Genomic DNA, 26,108 nt, shown 5'->3' on the forward strand with positions numbered 1-26,108 from the left:
CCGGCGCTCCCCGCGCGGCCGCTCCCGCCGCTCCTCGCTGGTGATGCGGGCGGGGCCGGCGCCGGGCGGAGCGGGGCCGAGGCCGCGGGGCCGCCGGGGGACGGGAGGTGAGCGGCGGCCGAGGGTCCCGGCTGGGCAGGGGGCACCGACCCTGCTCCGGAGGGTGCCCGGTGGGCAGGGGGACACCGACCCTGCTCCGGAGGGTCCCGGCTGGACAGGGGGACACCGACCCTGCTCCGCATCCTCTTCCTGTGCCCCTGTCCCCGGGGCGGGGCCGTCCGGGGTGTGTGTGGTGAAGCGAACTGGGAGGGACCGGGGGGGAATTGGGGTGTGGGGGTGTCTGGGGGGATTGGGGTGCTTGGGAAGGCGATGAGGGGAGTTTGGGGATGTGGTAGGGAGCGAGGGGATGTGTGTGTTGGGATATAGGATATAAGATTTGGGGGTTCCTTGGGGTGTTTGAGGGGTAGAGGAGGAGGGTTGGGGATGGTTTGGGATGAGCAGGGATAACGTGAGCCTTTGGGGATGGGGGTAAAATTTTGGGGTGTCTGCGTGCTGGAGGGATGTGTGGAAGGCCTTGTCAGCACAAAGCAGAGCCCTGAGTGGGGGCATGGGTGTGTTTGCTTTCAAAGTGCTTGGGTTTATTGAAGAGTGTGGGAAGAGGGTTCTTTGAGGGATAGTAGGATGTTTAATGCAGGGGAGGAGAGGTGGGAGTGAGGGGTAGTTCTGTGTAATGTGAGTAGAACAGGATGGATGTAGGATGGGTCCTTAGGTGGGATCGTCAGGGGACAGGGATGAGCTGCTGCGTTTGGGGAGGCATCAGGATTGAAGCATATGAGGTGGGTGAATATTTGGGACCAGGTGAGTTTGGTGTCTCTGAGAGGTGAAGGTGGGGCAGAGCCTCAGAGCATCACAGAGTTGTTGCAGTGTGGTTTGGAGCATTGTCTGTTGGAGCAGTGGGATTGATGTGGGAGCTGGATGCTGGGGTTGGAGGTTTGTGTGTGCTTTATTTCTGGTAATCCACAGGAGTGTGTGTAGACAGATTTGTGATGGTAAGGGTTTTTTCCACATGCTTCCCCTTGGGGATATGAGTAAGCCTGTAGGATTTATAGGAGCCTAAAAGCTCTGGATACGCACAAATCCTGTGTTAAACTTTGAGATAGTAGCGTGTTTTCAAATTGCTTTTATTCACTGCTCAGTCTGGAAGGTGAGTCTGGGGTGTCTGTAGCTGCTCAGCACTGCTGGGGGCTTGGAGGCAGCTCACTGGCAAGGATCAGGTGGATACTGGTGCAATCTTAGAAAATGAGAAATTTAACACTTGTCTGGATTTGTTGTTTTATATATCTGAGAAGAAGATAAACTCCACTTTGTGATCCCTCGGGGGGGTGATAAATCTCCCTCATGAACCACATCCTTGTTGGGTGAGACCCAAAGCAGCACTGGAGCTGCAGCTCAGGTTTTGTGTTTGGTGAGTCAACCTGATTCTGTTTGATGTTCATCCCACCTGGAGCTGTCCAGGGCTCCCTCTGGAGATCACCTGCCTGAGCAAGGATGCTTTAGGGCAATAGTTTTGTTCAGATATCAAGCTGTCGTATGTCCAAAAAAATTCACGTTCTGCTTCAGGGCCATGGGAACATCCACTAAAGCTTTTGGCTCTTCCTTCAGCAGGAAGGAGAGAACTGGACAAAGCAGATGGGCTTGAAGCTGGACACCTCTAGAGAGCAGGGAAATGTGTCTGAGCAGGGAGAGACAGTGAACACTTGAGAGAAATCACATCTTTTGGGAGCAATGTGCCATTCTTGGAAGGAAACCTGCTTTTGCTGGTGAGATAATTTGTGAAAGAACCAGGTTTTGGATACAATCTCCCTTATGAACTCAGCACTGCTTTGCATTTGCTCTCACAGCTTTTTGAGCAGATTGTTTTCTAAGTCCAGGCAATTAGGCAGGAGTTTGTTGAGCATTTGGGGAAGCGTGGCCTGGTGGGTTGGGTGTAATCTTCTTACCCAGAGGAGCTTGTGTAACACACAGTGAAGTGCAGGAGGTCTGATTGAGGCTGCCTTGATAATCCCTGCTCAGCCAGGGGAGAGTTGGCTGCTCCCTGGGAAGTGAGGGAAGGGGGAATTGTGCTCCAGGTCACTTAGATACACTGAGGAATGGTTTATTCTGAGATTGAGGCTGTTAATGTGAGTCTTGCACTGGGCACTTTGAAGCATTGTTGGGTGTACAGGTGCTTCAAGAAATGAAAAAAAAAACAAAACAACTTTGTTTCCTTCACTCCTAAATTATAACCAGTTCTGAAATAATTGCTTGAAATCCTTCCCAAGGTTCTGCTCTGTGCCAGATGCTGCCATGATGTTATCACCTGTGAACTCTGCCAGATTTGAATGCAGAGCCTCGAGTTCATTGTCCAAGTTCAGAGCCAAGGGCAAAGAGCTGCCACGTCCTGGCGGTGACAGATCTTTGGGCTGCTGATGGGGAGCAAACAGAGAGTCTGCAGGAGGAAAGGGCAGCCAGGGTGACACAGGGACAGCTCTGAGCCACCTGTCTGTGGGCACACCTTGCTCAGCTGTGACACTTTGTGCTTGGGCACAGGTGACGTGGCAGAACTGGCTTGTAAGTCGTTAAAATTCCAAGGGCAGTGCCAGTGGTGGCTGTCACTTGGCAAAGCCACACAGCTCTGCCCATCCTCTGGTGGGAGAGCAGCAAGGGCTGTGCCAAAGGGACACCCAGCACCTCTTCTGCTGAGGAAGGAGAGTGCATTCCTTTCTCCAGTGAAGTCTGGCATTTCATTTGGAAATTTTCCTGGATTTTTCCTTCCCAGAGCAAAGGATCCCTCTGATGGGCAGCTGGCAGCACTAGGCCCTTCATCAAGAAGGTTTGTATGTTTTGGAAAGTTGGAAAGCTCTCTATGTGCAGTTGGTTAACTGTAGGTGATGTTATCCTTGGTGATTAATAAAAAATATGGATATTTAAATTTCAACTCTTGCTGTTAGTGGCATAGGGAGCTGAATAATTTCATGGGCCGAGTAGGTTTTAGAAGATGTCTTTGATTTCTCAGCTTGGTGCTTTTTCATTGTCCTGATCATCTTTTGGTTGTTTGGGAGTTATTTTGGAGCTAAACTTCATCAGCATTACCAACCCTTCACTCTAAAACTTCTGAGCAATTCTGAGCAACAAGTTGGCTGTGTTGAAGTTAATATTTCTGTTGAAGTTCGTATTTTTTGGATTTATTTCACTTTGATCTGAAAATTTTCTGCACTGTTTTATCAATGCTTATTGGCACACTGAAGATTGATGGGATGTTTCAAACTGATTTACAACAATCATGATTATTGTTGAAATCCTTTCTGATATGTGTTGGATTTTGTGAGCTTAGTTTGCTGTCACAACAGAAATGACAGCTGGAAGAGAACTGTCAGAGGGATTGTGGAAAAAAAAAATCACATCTAATTCTTTAATCTCTGTTTACAAAGTTCAAGATAACACTTCTCAAGAGATGTCTGATCTTCTGTAGTTTTAAAATGCTTTTCTAAGGAAACAAGTTTTGTGCCATTGTGCTTTCTGCTAATTCCTCTGATAATTACCCTCTGATAATTGCAGTTGCTTTAACGTGCTGGCACCTTGGACAGAGGGATGGTTCCCACAATTTCTGTGGGATTGATTCCTGTGGGGGAGAAATGAGACCCTGTCAGTGCTGCCTGTGGCAGGAGCTCAGCCCTTATCAGACATCAGGAGAGTTTGTGGTGCCTGAATTAGAGAAGGTTTTGCTCTCTGGACTTCTCAGACAAGAAAAGCTCATCCTGAAGAGCCACATTTCAAAGACACTTTGAGCACCCTAATGAATGGTGTGATACAGGCCTGGTCAAAGCAGTTGTTTTCTCTATCAAAAGTTTGACTTCACAAAGTGTTTTTTCCCTTTCTTTTTATTTCCCCATTGCTTTATTTGTGTAGTTTGCCTGAAGCCAAGTAAATGCCTTTGGTTTTCCTTTTTTGCCTTTTTTTAATTGCTTGAGTTGTTTGTGATAATCCCTTAAAATCTGCTGATTTAGAGCTGCTCTTTTACTGATATAACCTAAAAAAACCATGATTGGGGCATCATAAATATTTTGCATGTCATTCCACACCATCTTTGACTGAGTCTAGAAATGAATATATTAGATAAGAAAATGAGTTGTTTGTTTTCCTTCCGGCAAAACACTTCCTCTAGGATATGTTTTCCCACTGCACAGGAGATCTGATGGTAAAAATGCATGTAAATACAGGTAATTAATGAAGTTTTTAAACTAATTGTTAATTAGTTCATTCTGATTCCCTTTTCAGGGATGATATGAAGTGCTGTTAATCCTCTGACACCGTGCCCTGGATCCTCATGGTATGTCTGAAGGACACATCTCTGCATGTTCTGAATTTGCCAGGTGAAGCCCAAGAATAACTTTCCACAGGAGTTTGTGACCTCTTAAAGAGGAAGAAGTCAAGAGAGGGCAACTTTTATTCTATATTTAGCCCTTGGTGAGTTTAAAAAGAACCTGATGGGCTCTAGCCTAAAATTTATTTTTGGATTTGTGTGTTACACTAGAAAATAGAGAAGTGCCATGCTCAGGCAGGTTTTTGGATGCAGCACATCAGTGGGATGTGGGATCAGCACAGCAGCTTCCACAAACTCCTGTGAGAGCTTTCCTCAGCCTTTCTGAGGCTTTGGCAAAGCAGGAGGGAAAACAGGAATATTTTTCAGGTAGATAATTGCTCTATCAAATCCTCTGCCTCATCTTTTAATCTGAGAGGCAAGAATTGGGCACAGCCATGAGTTTTGAGAACAGTTTGGTTGCCTTGCAGTGGCAGAAGTGCTGTTCAGTTCCAGTGCTGAATTCACTCTGATCCTGCCTGGAATTTCAGAAAGAACTGACTCAAAACCTTTCCTTTCCAGGTTGTCCTCATGAATACTCCCGTGGAGAATGTCCATGATCTTCTTTGCCTGCGTGGTGAGGGTGAGGGATGGGCTTCCCCTCTCAGCCTCCACGGATTTCCATCTCAACCAGGACTTTCTGGAGTGCAGGAAGAGGCTGAAGGCTCTGTCCTCCATCCTGGCGCGGTACCCCAGTCGGGGCACGGCCAAAGGACGTAACCTCAGCATCCAGTGAGTCCCTGCTCTGCTCTGATGGGGCTTTTTTGCTTTAATTTTTGAAATATTGCTCCTGGGGGGCAGAATTATATTGAAATAATGCTGTGGGTGTGGTGTGCAGTGGCTGATTCCAGCCTGAAGTGCCACACTGCTTGTGTAGGGTGTGAATTCCAGTGATTTTGAAGCTTATTCCTCATTTCCTGCTCAGTGTAGTGAGCATGTGCTTAGTTATATATTTGTATATATTTATATGTATATTTGTATGTTCATACATTGTATTTTGGATGTTCATTTATATAAACACACTTCCATAACTCTTATTTATTTTATACTATATTATATTTACATAGATTTCATTGTGCACTTACATTTATACATATAAATACACATACATTTATGCATATTTAAATATACATACACAAACAATGTTTATTAATATTTAGTTATATATTTATAGATAACTACACAAGATTTATATATATTTAGTCATATATTTTATATACATACACAGTATATATGTATTTAGTTATATATTTTATATACATGCACATTTAGTTATATATTTATATATTCACAATATTTATACATGTTTAGTCATATATTTTATATACATACACGGTGTATACATATGTATTTTGTTATGTATTTTATACACATACACAATATTTATACACATTTAGTTATATATTTTGTATACATACACAGTACTTATGCACAGTTATATATTTATAGATACCTACACAATATTTATACAGTTATATATTTATAGATACCTACACAATATTTATACACATTTAGTTATATATATATTCACAATATTTGTACACATCTGTATATTTTATATACATACACAATATATATTTTTAGTTATATATTTTTATACCTACACAATATTTATATACATTTAGTTATATATTTATAGATATATTCACCATATTTGTGCACATTTATATATTTTATATACCTACACAATATTTATTTTTAATTATATATTTTGTATGCATTCACAATATTTATATATGTTTAGTTATATATTTCATATACATACACAATATTTATATGTATTTAGTTATATATTTTATATGAATGCACAATATTTATAAGTAGTTATATATTTTTATGCCTACACAATATTTATATACATTTAGTTATATATTTATAAATATATTCACCATATTTGTGCACATTTATATATTTTATATACATACACAATATATATTTTTAGTTATATGTTTTGTATGCATTCACAATATTTATATATATTTAGTTATATATTTCATATACAGACACAATATTTATACACATTTAGTTATATTTTTAATACATACACAGTATATATATGTATTTAGTTATATATTTTATATACATACACAATATATATTTTTAGTTATATATTTTGTATACATTCACAATATTTATATATTTAGTTATTTATTTTATACACATACACAGTACTTATACACATTTAATTATATATTTTATACACATACACAATATTTATACACATTTAGTTATATATTTTACACAAATACGCAATATTTATACATATTTAATTATATAATTTATATACATACACAGTATATATATGTATGTATTTAGTTATATATTTTATATATACACACAATACTTATGTACATTTAGTTATATATTTATAGATACCTACACAATATTTATACACATTTAGTTATATATATTGTGTATTTCTTATTTACATATATTTTGCTCATGTTAATTTTCAGTTTGGGTAGCAAAAATGTGCAGTGCTTGTTACTCTTAGCAGCTGGAGAATCATGGATTTCTACAAATCCCTTTAAGAAGGCATCCAAGTACCTTGGAATGATTTGGTTTAGGAGAAGAAATTTGTTAAAGAAATTACTGAGAAAGAAATGAAGAAAATTCTTGAAACTCATTTAAGAAAGTGAATTTTACCTGGTTGTTAGTGTTCAAAAACACATAATCACAGGGATTATATGCGTTGTTTTTATTAAGAGCTCTGGGAATTGGGGTGTATTCAACCCAAATCTGACTCCAGCCATACATCCAAAATGATCATTACATCACTTTCATGTTAATTATTAAACTTATATTGTTCTAGTGTATACATAAATTTAGCCCCTCTCTGAATTTCCAACATAGTTTCTCACTATTCTTCTTATGGTTAGATAATAATTACATTTAATTACTAAACAATCATCACATCTAACAATTATATAATTTATCATACTGCTTACACAGGTGCAGTTGATCTGGGAAAGCACAAAGCCCAACATTTTAGATTCTATCTTTAACTTTTTCAATCACCACTATCATGGTGATTGCATTTCTGGTGAGGAAATGGAAGAAAATTTTAAGTGAAGCTAAAACTAAGCATCCCTTTTTGGGGGAGTTAAAAAATAAACGCATTTACAGCAGAGATTTTCATCTCAATTCCTTTTCACTCCGAGCCAACTGGTGCCCTTTGGTGGCAGCAGGTGCTGCAGCTCAGGCTGGCTCTGCAGTGGGAGCAGGGACATTGGATCCGTGGCAAAAAGGCCATAAATTATGGACAACTTGGAAAAAGTGCTTTTAGGGAGGCATGGTGTTGATCCCAGCTGGGAGCAGCTGGAATTTGGGGAAGCTCCCCAGTGGAACTGGGCTGGCAGAGCCAAGCAAAGCTGTCAATCCACAGTGCAGCAAATAAATTCAAATGAGGTGAAATAGAAACGGTGAAGTTGGGGTAAAATATGGGAACTGGAGGAAGGAGACAAATTGTTCAGTTTCAAAATTTGGGTGTTAAAGTGATTTCCTGCTGATAAATGGCTGGGCTGCAAGGGAGGATGTCCCTGAGAAATCTCCTGGAAAATTTGAACCATCTACAGGTGGAAACTTTCACATAAATATGGATTCACTGTTAGAGGAGCTCCTTTTAGAGTAGAATTTTCATTGTGATGTAGCAGGAAGTGTTTGAAAATCTTGGGTTGTGCAAATTAGCAAATATTTCTTGCTGTTAATATGATGTTGCCATCAAAGGAAGGAAGGAATCCATCTGCTTCCTGGGAACAAACTTCCTTGCTTTTTTTTTTTTTTTTCTGCATTTTCTTTCAAAATTGGTTTTCTGACCACCTTGGTTTTTATTCAGGTGATTTAAAGCCAGCCTGGGGAAAGAATGTGCTGGATTTGTACTGATGTACCAATTTAACAAAGTCTGGGTTGTGCTCTTCACTGTGCCCAGGCATCCTGGATGAGTTAAGAATAAATAATTGTGTGAGAAAAAATAGATCTGCAGGAATTGCAGGACTTTGACAACAACAAAAATCCTTTTTATTTTTCAGTCTGCTCTCAGCTCAGTCTGTACATTTTGTTCTGACAGAAAGCACAGCTTCATCCTTCACCTTTTTACATTCATTTCACCTTTTTATGTTGATGTGATCTTTTTTATTTTTTTAATTTCTATTTCAGTTTCCTTTCTTCTGGGGATATTGCCTGCATGGCAATCTGTTCCAGCAGCTACTCCACCATCATGGCCTTCTGCTTCCTGGAAGAGCTTCGCTGGGAATTTGCTGCTTCCTACAACACAAGGAGCATCAATTCAGCTTCCAGACCATATGCTTTTATTGAATTTGGTTTGTAACTTTGTTCTCTGATAGTAAAAATCCTCCTCCTGCCAAATTGGTGGTGTTGAACAACATCTCCTGGCTAAAGGCTGATGATGAAAGTGAACTTTGCCTTTGATGAAAGTGCCTTTGCCTGCATGTGGAAAAGGAGGGGGAAATCTTAATGCCCTGAACTATTGAAGGGTTTGGTTTGGAGTTCCTGAGAGTTCATCTCTTATGAACAAAATGCTGTGCTGATTGATGAACAAGAAGAGGAGAAAAAAGAAATTCATACCTTGGACACTTTCAAACTTAATTAAAAAAATCTGACAAGTGAGGACAGATGAGTACAGGAAAAAAGGGAGACAGAATAGATTATTATGGGCAGCTTTATTTCTGGCATGACTTGGAGTCAGAATACTTCAGAACCATGCCCAGAGGTTCTTTTTTAGCCTGAAATAATTGGTTTTCTTGCCAAGTAGCAGCTGCTCTACTGAACCTCACACCTTTGAAAGACACAATTCCCTTGCAGTGAGAGAGTTTTCTGGGAAAGGATAATATCCTGCAGTGTGTTTGCACTCTTCAGTCCAGATTTCAGTAACAGTGTTAAACTCAGGCTTAAAAACTTGAGAAGTCCATCAGGAAAGCTTCTTTTAGAGCCATCTTGTGTTTTGGGTGGATTCCCTGCAGGGCACATTACAGCCAGGATGTAATTTCATATTGACATCCACATTACACTTTTTTTTTTTTTTTAACTTGAGTAGGAGTTGGGGGAATTTCTAGCCTCTTTTAATTTAATCTAGCCTCTTTAATAAGGCTAATGATTTCGGTGCAAATTTGTGGATAATAAAGACACTAATAACCCAACCTCTTTAATCTTTTAATCTAGGCTTTTAATAAGCATAAAGCTTATTTTTCAAAGAAAAAAATACATTTCTAAAAGAATTTTTACTCTTATACTTTATCACATTGCCTAATATTGCTCTGTGTTTGTTTGTTTATTTATTTATTTAATGATCTCCATTCCTGTGTTAAATCTAAGATGGGCTCGATGCTCAAGATTTTAATATTTTGTTTGGCAGTTACAGATAATTTTTATTATTTTTTAGAGTAGATATTAGAAGAAATTTTTTCCTGTGAGGGTGGGGAGGCACAGATTCTCAGAGAAGCTGTGGCTGCCCCTGGATCCCTGAAGTGTCCAAGGCCAGGTTGGATGGGGCTGGGATAGTGGAAGGTGCCCCTGCCATGGCAGGGGATGGAACTGGGTGATTTGAAGGTCCCCTCCATCTTTCTGTGCCATAAAATATCTAAAAGAAGTATTTTTGTTCCCTAACCGGCAATGGAATTTTTTGAAATGAAATGAAGAAATTCAAACAATCAAAACGATACGATAAAATCTCACCACAATTGAGGTTTTAACACCACTAAAGATTAATTAAGCAGCCTTTCAGAGTTGACTTGAGCAGCTTTTCCTGTTGTTTCAGATAACACCATTCAGAAGGTGAAACAGCATTTCAACAGCAGCCGTGGCTCCAGGGCCAAGGGCAGCTGGCAGAGGGTGGAGGAGGAGCTGAGGCTGCAGCCCCCGGTGCAGCTGCAGCTGGAGAACACAGAGCTGCTGAACGGGCTGAGCAATGGAGGGCACGCAGGAGGCCATGTGGAGGTTGGTAAGTTACTTCTCCACCAGGTGACAGGATGTTTCCTCACCCTCACATTGTTGCCAGGTGGTGGATGTGAAAAACACGTTCATTCTTTGTTCTGGTTTGAGAGCAAAAGCAGTGAGAGACTCCAAGTCAGAAATAGTTTATTAGGAAAAGGAAAAAAAAAAAAAAAACCACCACAAAATACATGCAATAATACAAAAGAAAAACCACTGGCAGAGTCAGAATACAAACTGACACTTTGTTGGTTGGGGTGTCTGTAGCAGTTCCATTGGAATTGTGGCTCAGCCCTCCTGCAGTGTCAGGGGTGGTTCTGCTGGAGCAGGGATCCTGTAGAAGGGTGGAGTCTTCCTCTGAAGATCCAGTGGAAGGAGAGACAGCTGCTGTTCCTCTGGGAATCCAGTGGAAAGGCTGCTCTGGTGTCCCAAAACGTGAGATTATATCCAGGTAGGAATGCTTGGCTCCTCCCTCTGGGCAGAGCATCCCACAATGGGATGCTGGAATTTTATCAGTCATGCAGGGACATTCAGTAGCCCATTAACAGCAGCTGTGTCCCCAGAGGGAGGATTGGTTTGTGGAAGAGATCAAGAATAAAGAAAACTGCCCAGTTAACAGAAAATAACTGCCACACCTCTAACAGATGGCAAATAGAATACATATTGCCTTGCAATCTAGGGCACTCCTCTGTGAAAATGTGAAAAGTTTTATTAAAGAACAATAGGAGACAAGGACAATAGAGCAAGGGTTCTCATGGCTGGGTGCATCTTGGCACTGAGCCAAGAGCACACTGTTGCCTCCAGGGATGCTCCTTAAATACCTTTTCATTACATCAGCCTGTGCGTATTCACAGACCCTTGTGCATAGTAAGCTTTCCCCCAAACTAGTTTACATATTCCAAGAGTTGTTTAGCCTGGCTCCTCCTTGGGTCTGCCTTTTTGGAGCATGCACATTCCTTGGTTGTGGTTTTGGTCCTTTTTTATCACCTCCAGTTTTGGGGTTTGGCCCACAGTGCCTTCAGAGGGTGAGTGCTGATGGTTGGCAGATGTGTCCAGGTGTGCTCATCCTGTGTGCATGGGCTGTTATCCCATCCCAGCAGGCATTGTAACACAAGCATGCTGATATCAGTGATTTCACTGAGCTTAATTAACAGCAGAAATAAAAACTATATAACAAAGTTACTTTAGCACTACACGTAAGAAATCTGTTTTAATATTTGAAAAAAGCCAGTATTATTGTATTTATCTATAACACATATCAGCTATTTCACTGCTATGTCTAAGCTTAATTAACAGCAGAAATACAAACTATATAACAAAGTTATTTAGCAGCTATTTCACTACTATGTCTGAACTTAATTAAGAGCAGAAATAAAAACTATATAACAAAGTTACTTAAACACAACACATACAATATCTATTTTAATATTTGCAAAAAGCCAATATTATAATATAGATCTATAACACATACTTATATCAGCTATCTCACTACTATGTCTAAGCTTAATTCACAACAGAAACAAAAATTACTTTAACAATACACATATAAAATCTAGTTTAATATTTGCAAAAAGCCAGTATTACAGTATGTATCTATAACACATATCAGCTATTTCACTGCTATGTCTAAGCTTAATTAACAACAGCAATAAAAACTATATAACAAAGTTACTTCAGCACTACACATAAGAAATCTGTTTTAATATTTGCAAAAAGACAATATTATAATTGTATCTATAACACATATCAGTATTTCACTATGTCTAAGCTTAATTAACAGCAGAAATAAAAACTATATAACAGTTACTTAAACATGACACATACAATATCTATTTTAATATTTGCAAAAAGCCAGTATTACAATATGTATCTATAACACATATCAGCTATTTCACTACTATGTCTAAGCTTAATTAACAGCAGAAATAAAAACTATGTAACAAAGTTACTTTAGCACTACACATAAGAAATCTGTTTTAATATTTGAAAAAAGCCAGTATTATTGTATTTATCTATAACACATATCAGCTATTTCACTGCTATGTCTAAGCTTAATTAACAGCAGAAATACAAACTATATAACAAAGTTATTTAGCAGCTATTTCACTACTATGTCTGAACTTAATTAAGAGCAGAAATAAAAACTATATAACAAAGTTACTTAAACACAACACATACAATATCTATTTTAATATTTGCAAAAAGCCAATATTATAATATGGATCTATAACACATACTTATATCAGCTATCTCACTACTATGTCTAAGCTTAATTCACAACAGAAACAAAAACTGTATAACAGTTACTGTAACAATACACATATAAAATCTAGTTTAATATTGGCAAAAAGCCAGTATTACAGTATGTATCTATAACACATATCAGCTATTTCACTGCTATGTCTAAGCTTAATTAACAACAGCAATAAAAACTATATAACAAAGTTACTTTAGCACTACACATAAGAAATCTATTTTAATATTTGCAAAAAGACAATATTATAATATACATCTATAACACATATCAGTATTTCACTACTATGTCTAAGCTTAATTAACAGCAGAAATACAAACTATATAGCAAAGTTATTTATCAGCTATTTCACTATGTCTAAACTTAATTAACAGCAGAAATAAAAACTATATAACAAAGATACTTTAGCACCACACATATAAAATCTGTTTTAATATTTGCAAAAAGCCAGTATTATAATGTGCATCTATAACACATATCAGCTATTTCACTACTATGTCTAAGGTTAATTAACAGCAGAAATAAAAACTGTATAGCAAAGTTACCCTAACAATACACATATAAAATCTAGTTTAATATTCGCAAAAAGCCAATATTACAATATTTATCTATAACAGTAGAAATGCTGCAACCTCTGTCAAAGCACCTCCTTTAGAAGCTGCTCTGAGTGAGGCCATGGGAGCCATTTCAGTTCCATGCACACACACAAACACCACAGATAGCTCAGGGGAAGAAGGACAGGAAGGGTCTTTGTGTGATGTATTCCAGCCAAGGTTTGTTGCATCCACCATGATCCAAATGGATCAGGGACAGAGGCAAAACCATGTGCTGTGCACAGGCTTAACTATGGGGTCAGTGACTTGAGGGACAGGGATGGTGCAAAGAGCAGCAAACTGTAGGAGGGGTGAGGGATGAACAATTGGGGTGGGCAGGGTTAACTGGCCAATAGGGGAATTTAAATAAAATTATAATAATTCAGAGGGAGGGTGTTGGAGATTTTTTCAGAAATGGCTTGGAAGGCAGCTGTGGGGGACAGGTTCTCACAGCCTGTTTCTGTAAACAGCAGAGGTTCTCAGGTTGTTTTTAATTACAAGTAAAAGTGACAAACATGAAGGCCTTGAGAACCTTGCATACCAGAGTTCTCAGGCAGCTTTCTCATAACAAGTAGATATTCTATCTTTGGCTGTTTTGGGAAAGCAAAAATAATTTTGAGAACCCAAATCTTGGTATTGGAAACACAAGGAGGGGTTGGTGTGTTATCTCTGACCTATTGTGAGCTCGGGTTTGCAATGTGCATGAACTTAATTAACACGGTTATAAAAAGTGATTGATTGATGAATAAACGGAGTCGATGCTGATCAACAAGGATAGGTCTTCTCCCTCCATCTTCAATAGGAGGGGGTTTACATTGTCCATTTCAGGGGAGGCTCCTGCCTTCCTTAGCAGGCACCTGTCTGTTCAAACTGAGAGAGATTTCTGATGTGGATTGGCAATAGTGCTGCAGAGCACCATGAGGGGAGTCCTCTCTTTCAGCCTAGGTGGGGGAAACTCCATGGTAGATCTTTCCAGGGCAAAGCTTTATTACATTTTATTACATTTATTACATTCCCACAACTCCCCTGTTTTTTCCTACTATGAAAACTTCCCCAGTGGATTTTTGCAGACACTTAACTAAACAGAGAAACATGAGTAAAATGATAAAAACAATGATTACAACCCAAAAATCTGTTTGGTAAAAGATGGAACCCATCTTATCTGAAAAGTTCATTGATGTAACCTGAATTTTTCTCAGCTTTAAGTCCTTTACTTGCTCCTTCAGCTTCTGGATGTGGATAAATGTTGAGTGTGAAGAAGGGTTGAAGCAGAGCATCTTTTCAAAGTCCTGGCAGTTATGTCCATGGGCAAGCAGTGAAAAGTCTGTTGCTGCTTGATTTTATAATATTGCATGCTTTGGTGTTATTGGCATTACTTAACATCTCATTCAGTGCTTAGGATGTTTGCTTACTTAGCTAGCACTTTTAATTTTCATATAATTTTTTAAGTTTTTGCAGCAGCAAAAACTTAAAGTTTTTAATTTTTGCAGCAGGGGACAATACTGAGGCTGCTATTTTCTTTTTTCTACCTCAAAAGTTAATTTTGTTTTGGCAGTCAGATTTAAATGGATGGAAAAATCTGTTGTGCTTAATTTTTTGGTCAGGAATTATGGCCCACAGCACATGGCAGAAAAACACATGGAGGTTCCTTGTGTACCAAGAAATGTTTATTTACATTTTTTTGTGTGAAACCAAAAAAGGCTTTTTCCGTCATAGTAAACAACATATGGGCTTTACATTGCAGCAGGTATGCAGCAGAGATTTGGAGGCTGCTGTGGAGTCTTTTCCCAGCCTTACAGCTTCCTCTCTGGATGGAAAATATGGGCTTGATATTTTCCATGTGATATTTTCTCTTCAAACCCTTGTTTGTTCAAATTTCTAAAGAAGCTCCACTGATTCATTCATTGCTTGTTGCAAACTCATAATGAAAGATCTGTAATTACAATCTGAATGAGTTTCTTCAGCCTTGAGGGAAAAGAAGATGAGAAAAATATGAGCTGAGGGTAACCTCTTGTTCCCACATTGTTTGGCTTGAGGTGTTCTCCACTCTTTGCTTTTTCCTTTTACCTTGCTTTTTAAAATTGAATTCATTTGACTAAAATTCTGAAAGAGGCTTTGTGTATCTGTATAAATAACAGAGAGGCTCTTTTAATAACAGAACCTGATGTTTTACCTGCTTTTGAAGCACCAACCTCTAATTCTTTATTATAAAAATGGTACGTCTTGGTTGTGTTTCAGTTGCACAGTCAAGGTCCTGCCTACCTCCTCCACAAATGAAATCAGAGAATTATTTAGGTTGGAGGAAACCTTTCAGATCATTGAGTCCTACCAGAAACCAAACCCTGCCAAGTCCACCACTAAACCATTCCCTATTTTAATCCTATTAGCACGGTGCTTTAAATGCAGCTGGAGTGCCATGAGCTTGTATTTCCTTTTTTTGTTGTTGTTCTTGGCTTATGAAGCACTAATAAAATTAAGTTCCAGTTGCTCAATCTTATATTTGTGATAGATGAGCTGGAATCTAATTTGACGTAGGTATTTTAAATTAGAATATGGAAGGGCACTGACCAGGAGGAATTAAAAATAGAATGGAAAGCACTTTATTTGCCAGTCAGATTTGTGAGTGCTCCTCAGAGCTGTGCTTGAAGGTTAAATCTTTTCATGTTATGACAGGGCTTAGAAATTCTTTGCACTTTTTCTTTAAATTTTGAGCAGCTTCAGTGCCAGTAAATATTTGTGATCTAGTCTGTGTCCACAGATCAGAAATATATTTTCACTTCCCTCTTATTCCTAATTGCTTTCCTTTACTTTCCATCTGGCTTTTTATTTCTGGCTGTTCTCTCTGGTCTAACCCAAATACTCTCACAGATTGTTCTGCCTTTATTTTAAGGCTCATGTTTATGATCATCTGTTTGCCTCCACTGGAGTCAGCTTTCCTGGCTTGTGTCTCTCTCCTCTCCTCATCCCCTCCCAGCTGAATCCCACTTTGCTGCTCTAAGTTTAGCTGTGTGCATAGTGTTTGTTCCATATTAATGTTATTTATACCAGGGCTCTGCTCTACAAGAGCCTGTTTGAAATGCTGTGGCTGCAGGAGAGCGGGATTGAATTGTGACTGCACTCCCTGGTGCAGATTGATTGATCCAGGGATGATCCAGACATCCCTTCCTCACATGGCTGGAGCTGCTGCTGGCCTCTTTGGAGCTGCCTGAGCTCATCCTCTGCCTCTTCAGTTTGCTGTGAAAAAGGCCAGAAAAGTCAGGGCAGCTTTCTCCTTGTTAGTATTCTTGAGAACAAGAGATTTTTTTTTCCCTTTTTACTTCCATTCTTCCTGCTGTTCTTTCTTTTTAACTAAACACAGCCCAACTGTGGCTACAAAAACCCTTCCCTTGCACCCTTGATCAGCACCCCCAGAGCCCTGGCTGCTGCTCAGAGCCTCTCTGGTGTCAGTGTGGGCACAGAGGACATGGGGCTGTGTGCAGGGCACAAGGGGCTCTCTGTGGGCAGGGAAAGTTGGTTTGGAAAGCCAGGAGTCTGCTAAGGAAGGCAGGAGCCTCCCCTGAAATGGAGAATGTAAACCCTCCCCACCTCTCTGAATTGCTATAAATTTTAAATTAAGGGGCTCTCAGGCAAAAATGTGGGAGCAGGAAATAACAGTTGTTTATTAGGGAAGACAATAAAAGGATAAAATAAACAATGCAGTACATTAGAACAACACTGACAGAGTCAGAACCCAACCTGACACCCTGTGGGTCAGGGTGTTGGTACAGTCCCATTGGAATTGTGGCTCAGCCCTCCTGCAGTGCCAGGGGTGGTTCTGCTGGAGCAGGGATCCTGTAGAGAAGGATGGATTCTTCCTCTGGAGACCCAGTGGAAGGAGAGGCAGCTGCTGTTCCTCTGGGGAATCCAGTGGAGAAGCCGTGCTGGTGTCTCAAAACCTCTGGATTATATCTGGGTAGGAATGCTTGGCTCCTCCCTCTGGGCTCACATCTCCCAATGGGATGCTGTAGTTCTTATCAGCCATGCAGTGACATTCAATAGCTGTTATCAGCAAGGTCCCCTCCCTAGGGAGGAGTGATTGTGGTCACTCAAAGAGAGAAATAAGGCAAACTGCCCACTTGACAAAGATAATCTGCCATGTAGATGGTAATGGAAAACATCTTGTATTGCAACCTGGAACAGAGAGTTTGCACTAGGACATGGGGCTGTGTGCAGGGCACAGCCTGTGGGCAGGGGGGATTTGGGGTTTACACAAGGACATGGGGCTGTGTGCAGGGCACAGGGGCTCTCTGTGGGCAGGGAGGGTTTGGGGTTTGCACAAGGACATGGGGCTGTGTGCAGGGCACAGGGGGCTCTCTGTGGGCAGGGAGGGTTTGCACATCACAGCTGCCTCTGGGAAGCAGCAGAACAATTTGTGCCACTGTTTTGTGAGGCAGCTGGTGAATCCTGCAGCCCCCCTTGGTGAGTGTTCTTCATCTTCCACAGGCACACAGGGAGTCCTGCAGAGGCCTTTTCAGGGCTGCCTTTGAAGCTCTGTCTCACTCTCTGCCTTTTGTGTGCTTGTGTTTCAGTTGAGGCTGTTGGAGTGATGTCATTTCTCACTCCTGGTGCTGTTTCTGCAGAGCTCTGAGCGAGTGACTCAGTGTCCAGCCTTGTGCTGTGCCTGCAGGAGGCAGATCCAAGCTGCTGCTGTGCACTCTGGTGTCTCCCTCCTGTGAAATGGCCACAGGCCTCTGCCAGAAATCTTTCATGGGCAGAGGTTTCAATTTCTTCACTGGGTGAGGGTGTTTGCAGTTATTCTGCCATGTTCAAACAGAACATTTCTGTGTGGGTCTTCAGAGCACAACTTCTGTGCTTGAGGAGGCAGATCAATGTGAAGCCTAATTAGTGTTTATTTGTGCTTGTGCAGAGTGGTGCTGTCCTGAACTAAGTGTTTGTACTCTTCCCTTATTTAATGTAATAGGCCATTCCAGTGTGAAATTCTCTTTATAAAAATATGACTGACTTCCCCCAAGGAAGTGAAATAATTTTCCCTTAGCAGGACCCATCTCACTTCTCTGTGCAATTTCAGTTTGTGAGTTAAACCTCAGAATTTAACAGCACAAATAAATCTCTGCAGCAAACCATTTCAAGCCCAGTTTTCACAAAATCTGAACCCTGAGCAACTGGATGTTTTAATCTACCCTGCATCTGTGACAGCAATTCTTTTTTATCCTCCTGGACTAAAAAAAAAATGTAACTTTTACATAATATTTCATGCTGCAGAAGCAATATATTGAGACCTACATGTTCTTCCCTAGGGACTGGGAACTCTTGGCATGTGTGGCTTGCAGGATTCTGCTCAATGAATGACATTTGTGTTTAATAATTATTTGTTTGGGAGATATTTTGTGCCTCTGAGGTAAACCTTAAAATTTGAGGAACGGTCTTTATTAGGAAATATCTGTGGGAGAGTTACACATATATATAGCTGCAACATTAATTAATCAAAAGCAGGAATAGCAGGAAAAAAATAGAAGGAAACTGAATTCTGGGGTCAGGGAATGAATAAAGATGCTGCTACAAGTTCCTTGTAAATGTCACTGTGTAGCAAATGAAAAGAAAAATTGCCTTTGAGTGACAGAGTTACAGCATTCTGTCTGTAACACCCAATAGTGCTCCCTAAAGTGACACACATCAAACTGAGTTGATCCAGTTCCTTTGGAGCTGAAATTCTGGGTGTGTGAGTGCATGCCAGACAAATTAATTACAGACACACAGATGAAAGGTGCTTTACATCCCTCTGTTAATTTGGCACCAGAGTTTTTTACATCCATCCAGCAGAATCTGGCTTGAAGGAGAAGGCAGGAGTGTTTTTCTCTCTGAAATCCTGTAGTGGGTGTTGTGGTGATTCATCTGTCACTCAAGGGAAGCCAGAGGTGCAGTTTATCTGGAATGGTCAGATAAATAGATAAAGGGTCAGATAAACAGATAAACAGTCAGATAAAGAGGATCTGGATACACCTGGGCACAGGGAGATGTTTCCTTGAGGGCTCCTTCATTCTCTCCTCTCTCTTGGGTTCAGGATATCTGGATTTGATATCTGAGCTGCAAATTTTCATTTTTTATGAAACTGGCAGTGTCCTGCTGGTGGTGATCCAAGGGCAGGGATGAAATGTAGGTGAGGATCAAGGTGGGGAATCTGTTGTTGAACAAGTGCAGGAAAACTGGAGGTGTGCTCTTGGCCAAGCCTGAACTAAAGGCAGCAGAATCCAAAGCTAAACACACATTTATGATAATTACTCTGACCTTAATTAGGGATGTATCAATGAGATTATCATGCAGAACTGCTGCTCAGCAGTGTGGGTGTTAAGTAGTGGCAGAGAAGGTGAGAAAGGAAGGACACAGATAATTCACTACCTGTGAAATGGGGCAGCCTGAGCCCTCAGGTGGGATAAAATGTTTAATTACTGGTTAAGGAGGAGATGAATTGCTGCCTTGTTGTGATGGTGGGTGAAATCTAAGCCTTTCCCCAGACCTTTGGGTGGGGAAAACCTTTGGTTTTTCTGCTGACCTGAGGAGTGCTGAGCATCCTCACCTGCTGGAATAAACAAAGAATTATCTGTGTGCACCATAGAAGATATTGATGCCAAATAGGTCAAGAAAAAATCTGGTTTTGACTTGTTTAAAAATACTCCAGAACTCTTAGATATGTGGAGAACTGAATACTGCAATACAACAAGAAAATTGGGGGTTTCTATTCATAATCAGTGTTCTCTGGAGCAAGCATGGAAGGTTCTGAAAGTGTTTAAAACCCACACAAAATAATTGTGGTGTTTTCTAGTAAAAGATTGAAAGTAATAGTGCAAACTTTCACTGATGTTTGATTTTCATTTCATTTCCAGCCCCTACTTACAGAATGCAGCCTGTGACCCCCCTGGGGATTCTGTCACTTGTTCTGAACATCATGTGTGGAGCTCTGAACCTCATCCGAGGGGTTCACCTGGCAGAATATTCCTTCCAGGTAACCCTGATGTCCCAGCCCTGACAAGGAGTGACAGGCAGAGAATTTTTGGGTAACCAGTTCAAGGGTGGCTGTTCTGCCCCTTAGCTGAGCACAATCTCTCTACAGGAAATGTTTTATTTCTCCAGAACTGCTACACCTTGTGTATTTTTTCTGTACATCACAATATTCTGCATTTTATTCTGTTCTATAGAAGTTTAATTTTTGATATATTTTTATTTATATTTTAAATTTTTTATTATTTATTCTTTATAATAATTTATAAAGAATATAAATTTATTTTTTGATTATTTATTCTTTAATTTATTTTTTAATTATTAGAGTTCTAAAAATTATGTAATTATTAAAATAAATAAAAGTATTACATTATTTATCAATAATTTAATTATTAAAATAATTATGAAATAATTATGAAATAATTATTGAATTATTATTTAACTCTAAAAATAATTTAATATTTTTAATAATTTTATATTTAATAATTGTTTATAGAATTATTTATTATAATATATAATATATATCATGCTATTATATATTATATATATTATATAAATATAAGTATAATATATAATATATATTATTTATATAATTATTTATGATATAATTATTTATATAATTATATCATATATAATTATATCATATATAATTATATAATTATTTATATAATTATTTATATAATTCAATATTTAATTTCTTTTTAATATTTAATAATTTTAAAATAATTATTTAATAATTTTTAGAAATGTTATTTTAAAATTTATTTATTCTTACCAGGTAGCCTGGATTTTTTTTCTCCGTTCTTGCATTTTATTTTAGATCCTTTTCTGTAATTTTTTAAAAAATAAACATGAGACTGTAAACAGCTTCAAAAAAGGGGAGAAAAAGTGTGCTGATTGTATCCTGACACAGTTTTATTTAGCAGGAACTGTCACAGAAGCCTCAGTTCTTGGTGATATCCATGATATTGATCTTGGTGTTTGAGACTGCTACAGTCAATCAGCATAAACTGGGATGAGAGTTCCTGACTATATTTAAAATGTTCTCAAATATCAAGCAGCACTTGCTAAAAGCTGTGCCTGACGTGGTTGTCACTTCTTTTCATCCCAACAGGAGGACCATGAAGGAATTGGAAATGTGATAGCTTTTTTTCTACCTTTTCTAGCCTGTGTTTTTCAGGTATGTTAACTGCAAATAATATTTTTTTGCTGATTATTTTGCTGTTACAATTCACAAGACAGAGCCATTTTCAGCTAAGGAGAGGTTTTTAATATCCTGCCCAGGTGATTGCACTGATTTATTCCAGTCAAGTGGCACAAAAGCAGTTCAAGGCACGTTTTGACCCTTGGGAAATTGCATTTTCAGGCTTTTTCAGTGCTCCCACTGAGTGACAAGTCAGAGGGGCTGGGTGTGATGGATAAATGCCATCCCAGAGATGGTTTATTCCCAACTGTCAGTGTCTGACTTAGCGGTGGGCTTTTGCAGCCTGAGGACTGAGCAAACATTGGACAGCAACATTATTGAAATGGTGTAATCTACATGAAAAATCACATTGAATCCTGGTGGTTCCTTAATGGGATTTTTCCATATTCCAATCTTCCATATTTCCCCATTTTTCCCACAATGGGGTTATTTCCTCTGACCTTACACAGAAGGGTTTGAATGAGGAAAATCCAACATGTTCCAAATTGGTTTTTCTTGAAAGGCTCCTGGAATTCCTAAAAACTCCCACAACCTTTAACCTGAGGGCTGGATATGCTGGAAAATCTTCAGCTTTCAGCCTGGCATTGCAGAAAGGTGCTGCAGTTTTGTTTCCAGGAATAACTGATGCCTGCACTGTATTCCTTGCCCTTTTTCCTTTTGGATCATGGTTTGGGGACCACTGTCAGAATTTGATGTATTTATGGGATTATTTGTTATATTATGATACAATTTAGTGTCTTTCAGCTTTCTTACACCTTTGCTCGTGGCAGAGCTTTGGAGTGAATAGATTTATTTACATCTAATGGATTTATTTTGATCTAATAGATGGATTTAGATCTAATGGATTTATTTACATCTAATGGATTTATTTTGATCTAATAGATGGATTTAGATCTAATGGATTTATTTACATCTAATGGATTTATTTTGATCTAATACATGGATTTAGATCTAATAGATTTATTTTGATCCAATAGATGGATTTGGATCTAATAGATGGATTTATACCTAATAGATTTATTTTGATCTAATGGATTTATTTTGATCTAATAGATTTCTTTAGATCTAATGGATTAATTTTGAGCTAATAGATTAATTTTGATCTAATACATGGATTTAGATCTAATAGATTTATTTTGATCTAATAGATGGATTTATACGTAAGAGATGGATTTAGATATAATGGATTTATTTTGACCTAATGGGTTTATTTTGTTCTAATAGATTGATTTAGATCTAATAGATGGATTTAGATCTAATGGATTTATTTTGCTCTAATAGATGGATTTAGATCGAATAGATTTATTTTGATCCAATAGATGGATTTAGATATAATAGATTTATTTAGGTCTATTAGATGGATTTAGATCTAATAGATTGATTTAGATCTAATAGATGGATTTAGATCTAATGGATTTATTTAGATTTAATGGGCTTATTTTGATCTAATAGATGGATTTAGATCTAATAGATTTATTTCAATTTAATAGATGAATTTAGATCTAGTCAATTAATTTAGCTTTAATTCTTGATGCAAGCTGTATTTCACAAAGAAAGGCTCTGTGCTGCCTCTTTCCCTGTGAGTACCTGAAGCCAGGGAAGCTGAATAAAGGAGAATTCTCTCTTCTCCTGTTGATTGAAAGCAGCTTCTCCCCAGAATTTGAGCACAACCTGCAGTGCTTTCCACGTGCTGACCTCTGCATCAGCACAGTTGGAAACTGTGACCTGAGCTGGCAAAGGCTGATCTGTCACTGCCTGAGGGGGAGCAGTGACTCCTCTGTCAGCACTGGGAGCTTTTCATGTTCTCCTGTGAGGGTTTTGCCCTTCACATGCTCAGCAGATGTGTCCAGGCAGCAATTCCCTGATTTTGTGCAGAGTTCAGTGCTAACTCTCCCTCTCTGCTCTTTTGCAGTGTTACCTGTACCTCTTCTACAGCTCAGCCAGGAAGGTGAAGACCTTTGTGCTCCTTTTCTGTGTCTGTTCATGCAACATCTACTTGTATGGACTGAGGAACCTCTGGCAAATCTCCTTCCACATAGGAGTGGCTTCTCTTTCCTCCTACCAGATCCTGACAAGGCAGCTCCTGGAGAAGCAGCCTGACTGTGGTGTATGAAAAAAAAACAAACAACAAACTTGGGGTTTGCTACTCTGTTTTTACAACTCTTTTTTTGTATTCACCTGGCCAGAAATAGCTCAGAGTGTTTTTTTAAGCATCCATGGCAATGGTTATTGCAAGGAGAACAGCTCCAAGCAACTTGGGATGAGCAGGATCCTGTAATTCTGTCCAGCACACAGCGAGGGGTGCAGCTCTGTTTCACATGGTGGAGCTTGTCATTGTCACCAGAGATGGAAGTTCTTATTTTCAGCAGGCTTTTCCTCCTTGGCTGCCACCATGCAGACAGCATTTTGTCATTTGTCCCACTGGCTCTGGGACAGCTGGGCAGGTCAGTCTTGCCCTGCTGCTGCAAATACTCCAATTGTGTGGTAAAACAAGAGTAAAGTGATGGGTAACATTTCTGTCTCTAGATTGTCCTGGTAAATGTGAGTAAGGGGCTGTTTGCTGTAATTAGTGGGGAAAATGCTGAGGGTGAGCTTCAGGATCATTTCTCTAGGTTTGGAAGGACAGGGAAAGGCTGTGGCTCTTTCATAAACCATAAAGTCTATAAATATCTTGGCTGAACAGCACATTGCAGTTTAGTGTGTGCTCATGGGTTAATTGCAAATATGCTTGGGGCAGCAGAAAATAATCCAGGTGGGTGTAAGTGATCTGTCAGCTCCTGTGGCCTTTGTTTCCTTGGCTAAGGTCGCTTTCAGGATGAGGGCAATTCCATGTTTGCTTGGCCTGGATGGATAATAAATCTTCCAAGCCTATTTATGACAGGCCACTGACTCCTTCACCTTTTTTTAATAAAATGAGTAGCTGGTGAGTAGGAAGCCATTTCCAGGAATGGAAAGCAAGAGCAGGTTCTCTTTGTTCTGTAGAACACCTGTGGTTAATGGTGGTGAATTCTGACACTCAGATCTGAGTTTCTGGGTGTGCACTTTGGGACTGGGGACTGGAATTCCCAACCTCTGCTGCACTGGCTGTTTTATTTTGTCATGAATCCAGGTGCACAGGGGCGTTTTAGGGCATAGATGAATAATTCAGGCTGGCTGTTCAAAAAATGCATAGCGATTTGTTGCAGCTGTCCTTGAGGGCTTGTAGAGGTTCACACTGTAGGTATGTTATTGTGGAATTATGGTCCTAAAATTTCCTTTTATTTTTTTTTCTCTTTCTGGTCATTCCCATTTCTTTCACCAAAGATTTCTTTTTCTTCTCACATAGTCTCTACCTCTGGTTGCAAAGAGATTAACATGCAGCAGAGTTGTCTTTTTTTTGCAGGAACACTTGACAAAATTCCTTTCTTTTATCTCAGTGAGTTTTCCTGGAATCTCAGGATGCAAACACGAGGATCAGAATAGAAATTTGTGGTGCTGGACTTTGGAAGCATTTCTGGAGGCAGAAACAGCATCCATGGCAGCTCATTCCAACCTGGACAGTTTGTAGGACATCAGGAGACAGTGCCAGGAGGAAAATATAGGAATTTATTTTTCACTGCACTTACTGGAACAGCAACATGACAAAAACTTCCAAAGTGTGAGGAATAGTTTGGTAGGAATGATGGAGGAATATTTTAGCCAGGCATTTAGGACATAGCTTGAGCTGTGGGCCATAAGGGAAAGGCAGAAAATTCCTAGTTTTTATGTCAGTGAGTTTTCCTGGAATCTCAGGATGCAAACACGAGGATAAGACCAGAAATTTGTGGTGCTGGACTTTGGAAGCACTTCTGGATGCAGAAATAGCATCCATGGGCAGCTCATTCCAACCTGGACAGTTTGTAGGACATCAGGAGACAGTGCCAGGAGGAAAATATAGGAATTTCTTTTTCACTGCACTTACTGGAACAGCAACATGACAAAAATCCCCAAAGTGTGAGGAATAGTCTGGTAGGAATGATGGAGGAATATTTTAGCCAGGCATTTAGGACACAGCTGGAGCTGTGTGCCATAAGGGAAAGGTTTTCTGTTACAAGGCAGAAAATTGCTTTCTTTTATCTCCGTGAGTTTTCCTGGAATTTCAGGATGCAAACACGAGGATCAGACCAGAAATTTGTGGTGCTGGACTTTGGAAACACTTCTGGATGCAGCAGCAGCATCCATGGGCAGCTCATTCCAACCTGGACAGTTTGTAGGACATCAGGAGACTTAGTTCCAGGAGGAAAATATAGGAATTTATTTTTCACTGCACTTACTGGAACAGCAACATGACAAAAACCTCCAAAGTGTGAGGAATAGTCTGGTAGGAATGATGGAGGAATATTTTATCCAGGCATTTAAGGACACAGCTGGAGCTGTGTGCCATAAGGGAAAGGTTTTCTCTTATAAGGGAGGGAATTAAAGTTGTTTGTCTGTCATTATCCCAGTTTTCTGTCTGTGGAGAAATGAAGCTACAATTCAAGCACTGTCCCTGAGACACCAAGATGACTCCACAGATGTGAGGGGTTTTGTGCTGCACTTAATTTTCAAACTGTTCACTCCCAGTTAAATTAATTCTGGAGACTGCAGGGAACTCAACCACTCAGAGTTTGGATTACAAGTTTTAAAAAAAAAATCTGCAAAAAGAACACTCCAAAAATCTGACACTAAAAATGCAACACTTTAAGGATAGTGGATCTA

At 39.5% G+C, this 26,108-nt stretch overlaps 1 protein-coding gene across 13 annotated transcripts; it reads left to right on the forward strand.

The window, feature by feature from the left end:
- On the forward strand, positions 1 to 26,108 carry SEC22C (SEC22 homolog C, vesicle trafficking protein). 13 transcript variants are annotated; one of them, XM_074542440.1, is made up of 9 exons: positions 21 to 107; positions 2,819 to 2,872; positions 4,318 to 4,506; positions 4,922 to 5,131; positions 8,555 to 8,718; positions 10,173 to 10,355; positions 20,074 to 20,192; positions 21,303 to 21,368; positions 23,305 to 26,108. In XM_074542440.1, exons 4-9 carry the CDS (start codon positions 4,950 to 4,952, stop codon positions 23,503 to 23,505), a joined length of 915 nt encoding a protein of 304 aa, XP_074398541.1. In that variant the 5' UTR covers positions 21 to 107; positions 2,819 to 2,872; positions 4,318 to 4,506; positions 4,922 to 4,949; the 3' UTR covers positions 23,506 to 26,108. The 13 variants fall into 13 exon arrangements, with proteins under 13 accessions (XP_074398483.1, XP_074398219.1, XP_074398541.1 ...); XM_074542148.1 differs by having other exon boundaries at positions 22 to 107; positions 4,318 to 4,369; XM_074542561.1 differs by lacking the exon at positions 21 to 107 and adding an exon at positions 114 to 283.

This window comes from Zonotrichia albicollis, chromosome 1 (assembly GCF_047830755.1).
Source record: "Zonotrichia albicollis isolate bZonAlb1 chromosome 1, bZonAlb1.hap1, whole genome shotgun sequence".
Taxonomy (NCBI): domain Eukaryota; kingdom Metazoa; phylum Chordata; class Aves; order Passeriformes; family Passerellidae; genus Zonotrichia; species Zonotrichia albicollis.

What these genes read in the sequence shown, in the direction of transcription:
- SEC22C (XM_074542382.1), top strand. Translation starts at nt 4,950, where the DNA reads ATGTCCATGATCTTCTTTGCCTGCGTGGTGAGGGTGAGGGATGGGCTT. An exon ending in ATATGCTTTTATTGAATTTG is followed by an intron (nt 8,719 to 10,172) that starts GTTTGTAACTTT and finishes CTGTTGTTTCAG; the next exon opens with ATAACACCATTCAGAAGGTG. An exon ending in AGGAGGCCATGTGGAGGTTG is followed by an intron (nt 10,356 to 20,073) that starts GTAAGTTACTTC and finishes TTTCATTTCCAG; the next exon opens with CCCCTACTTACAGAATGCAG.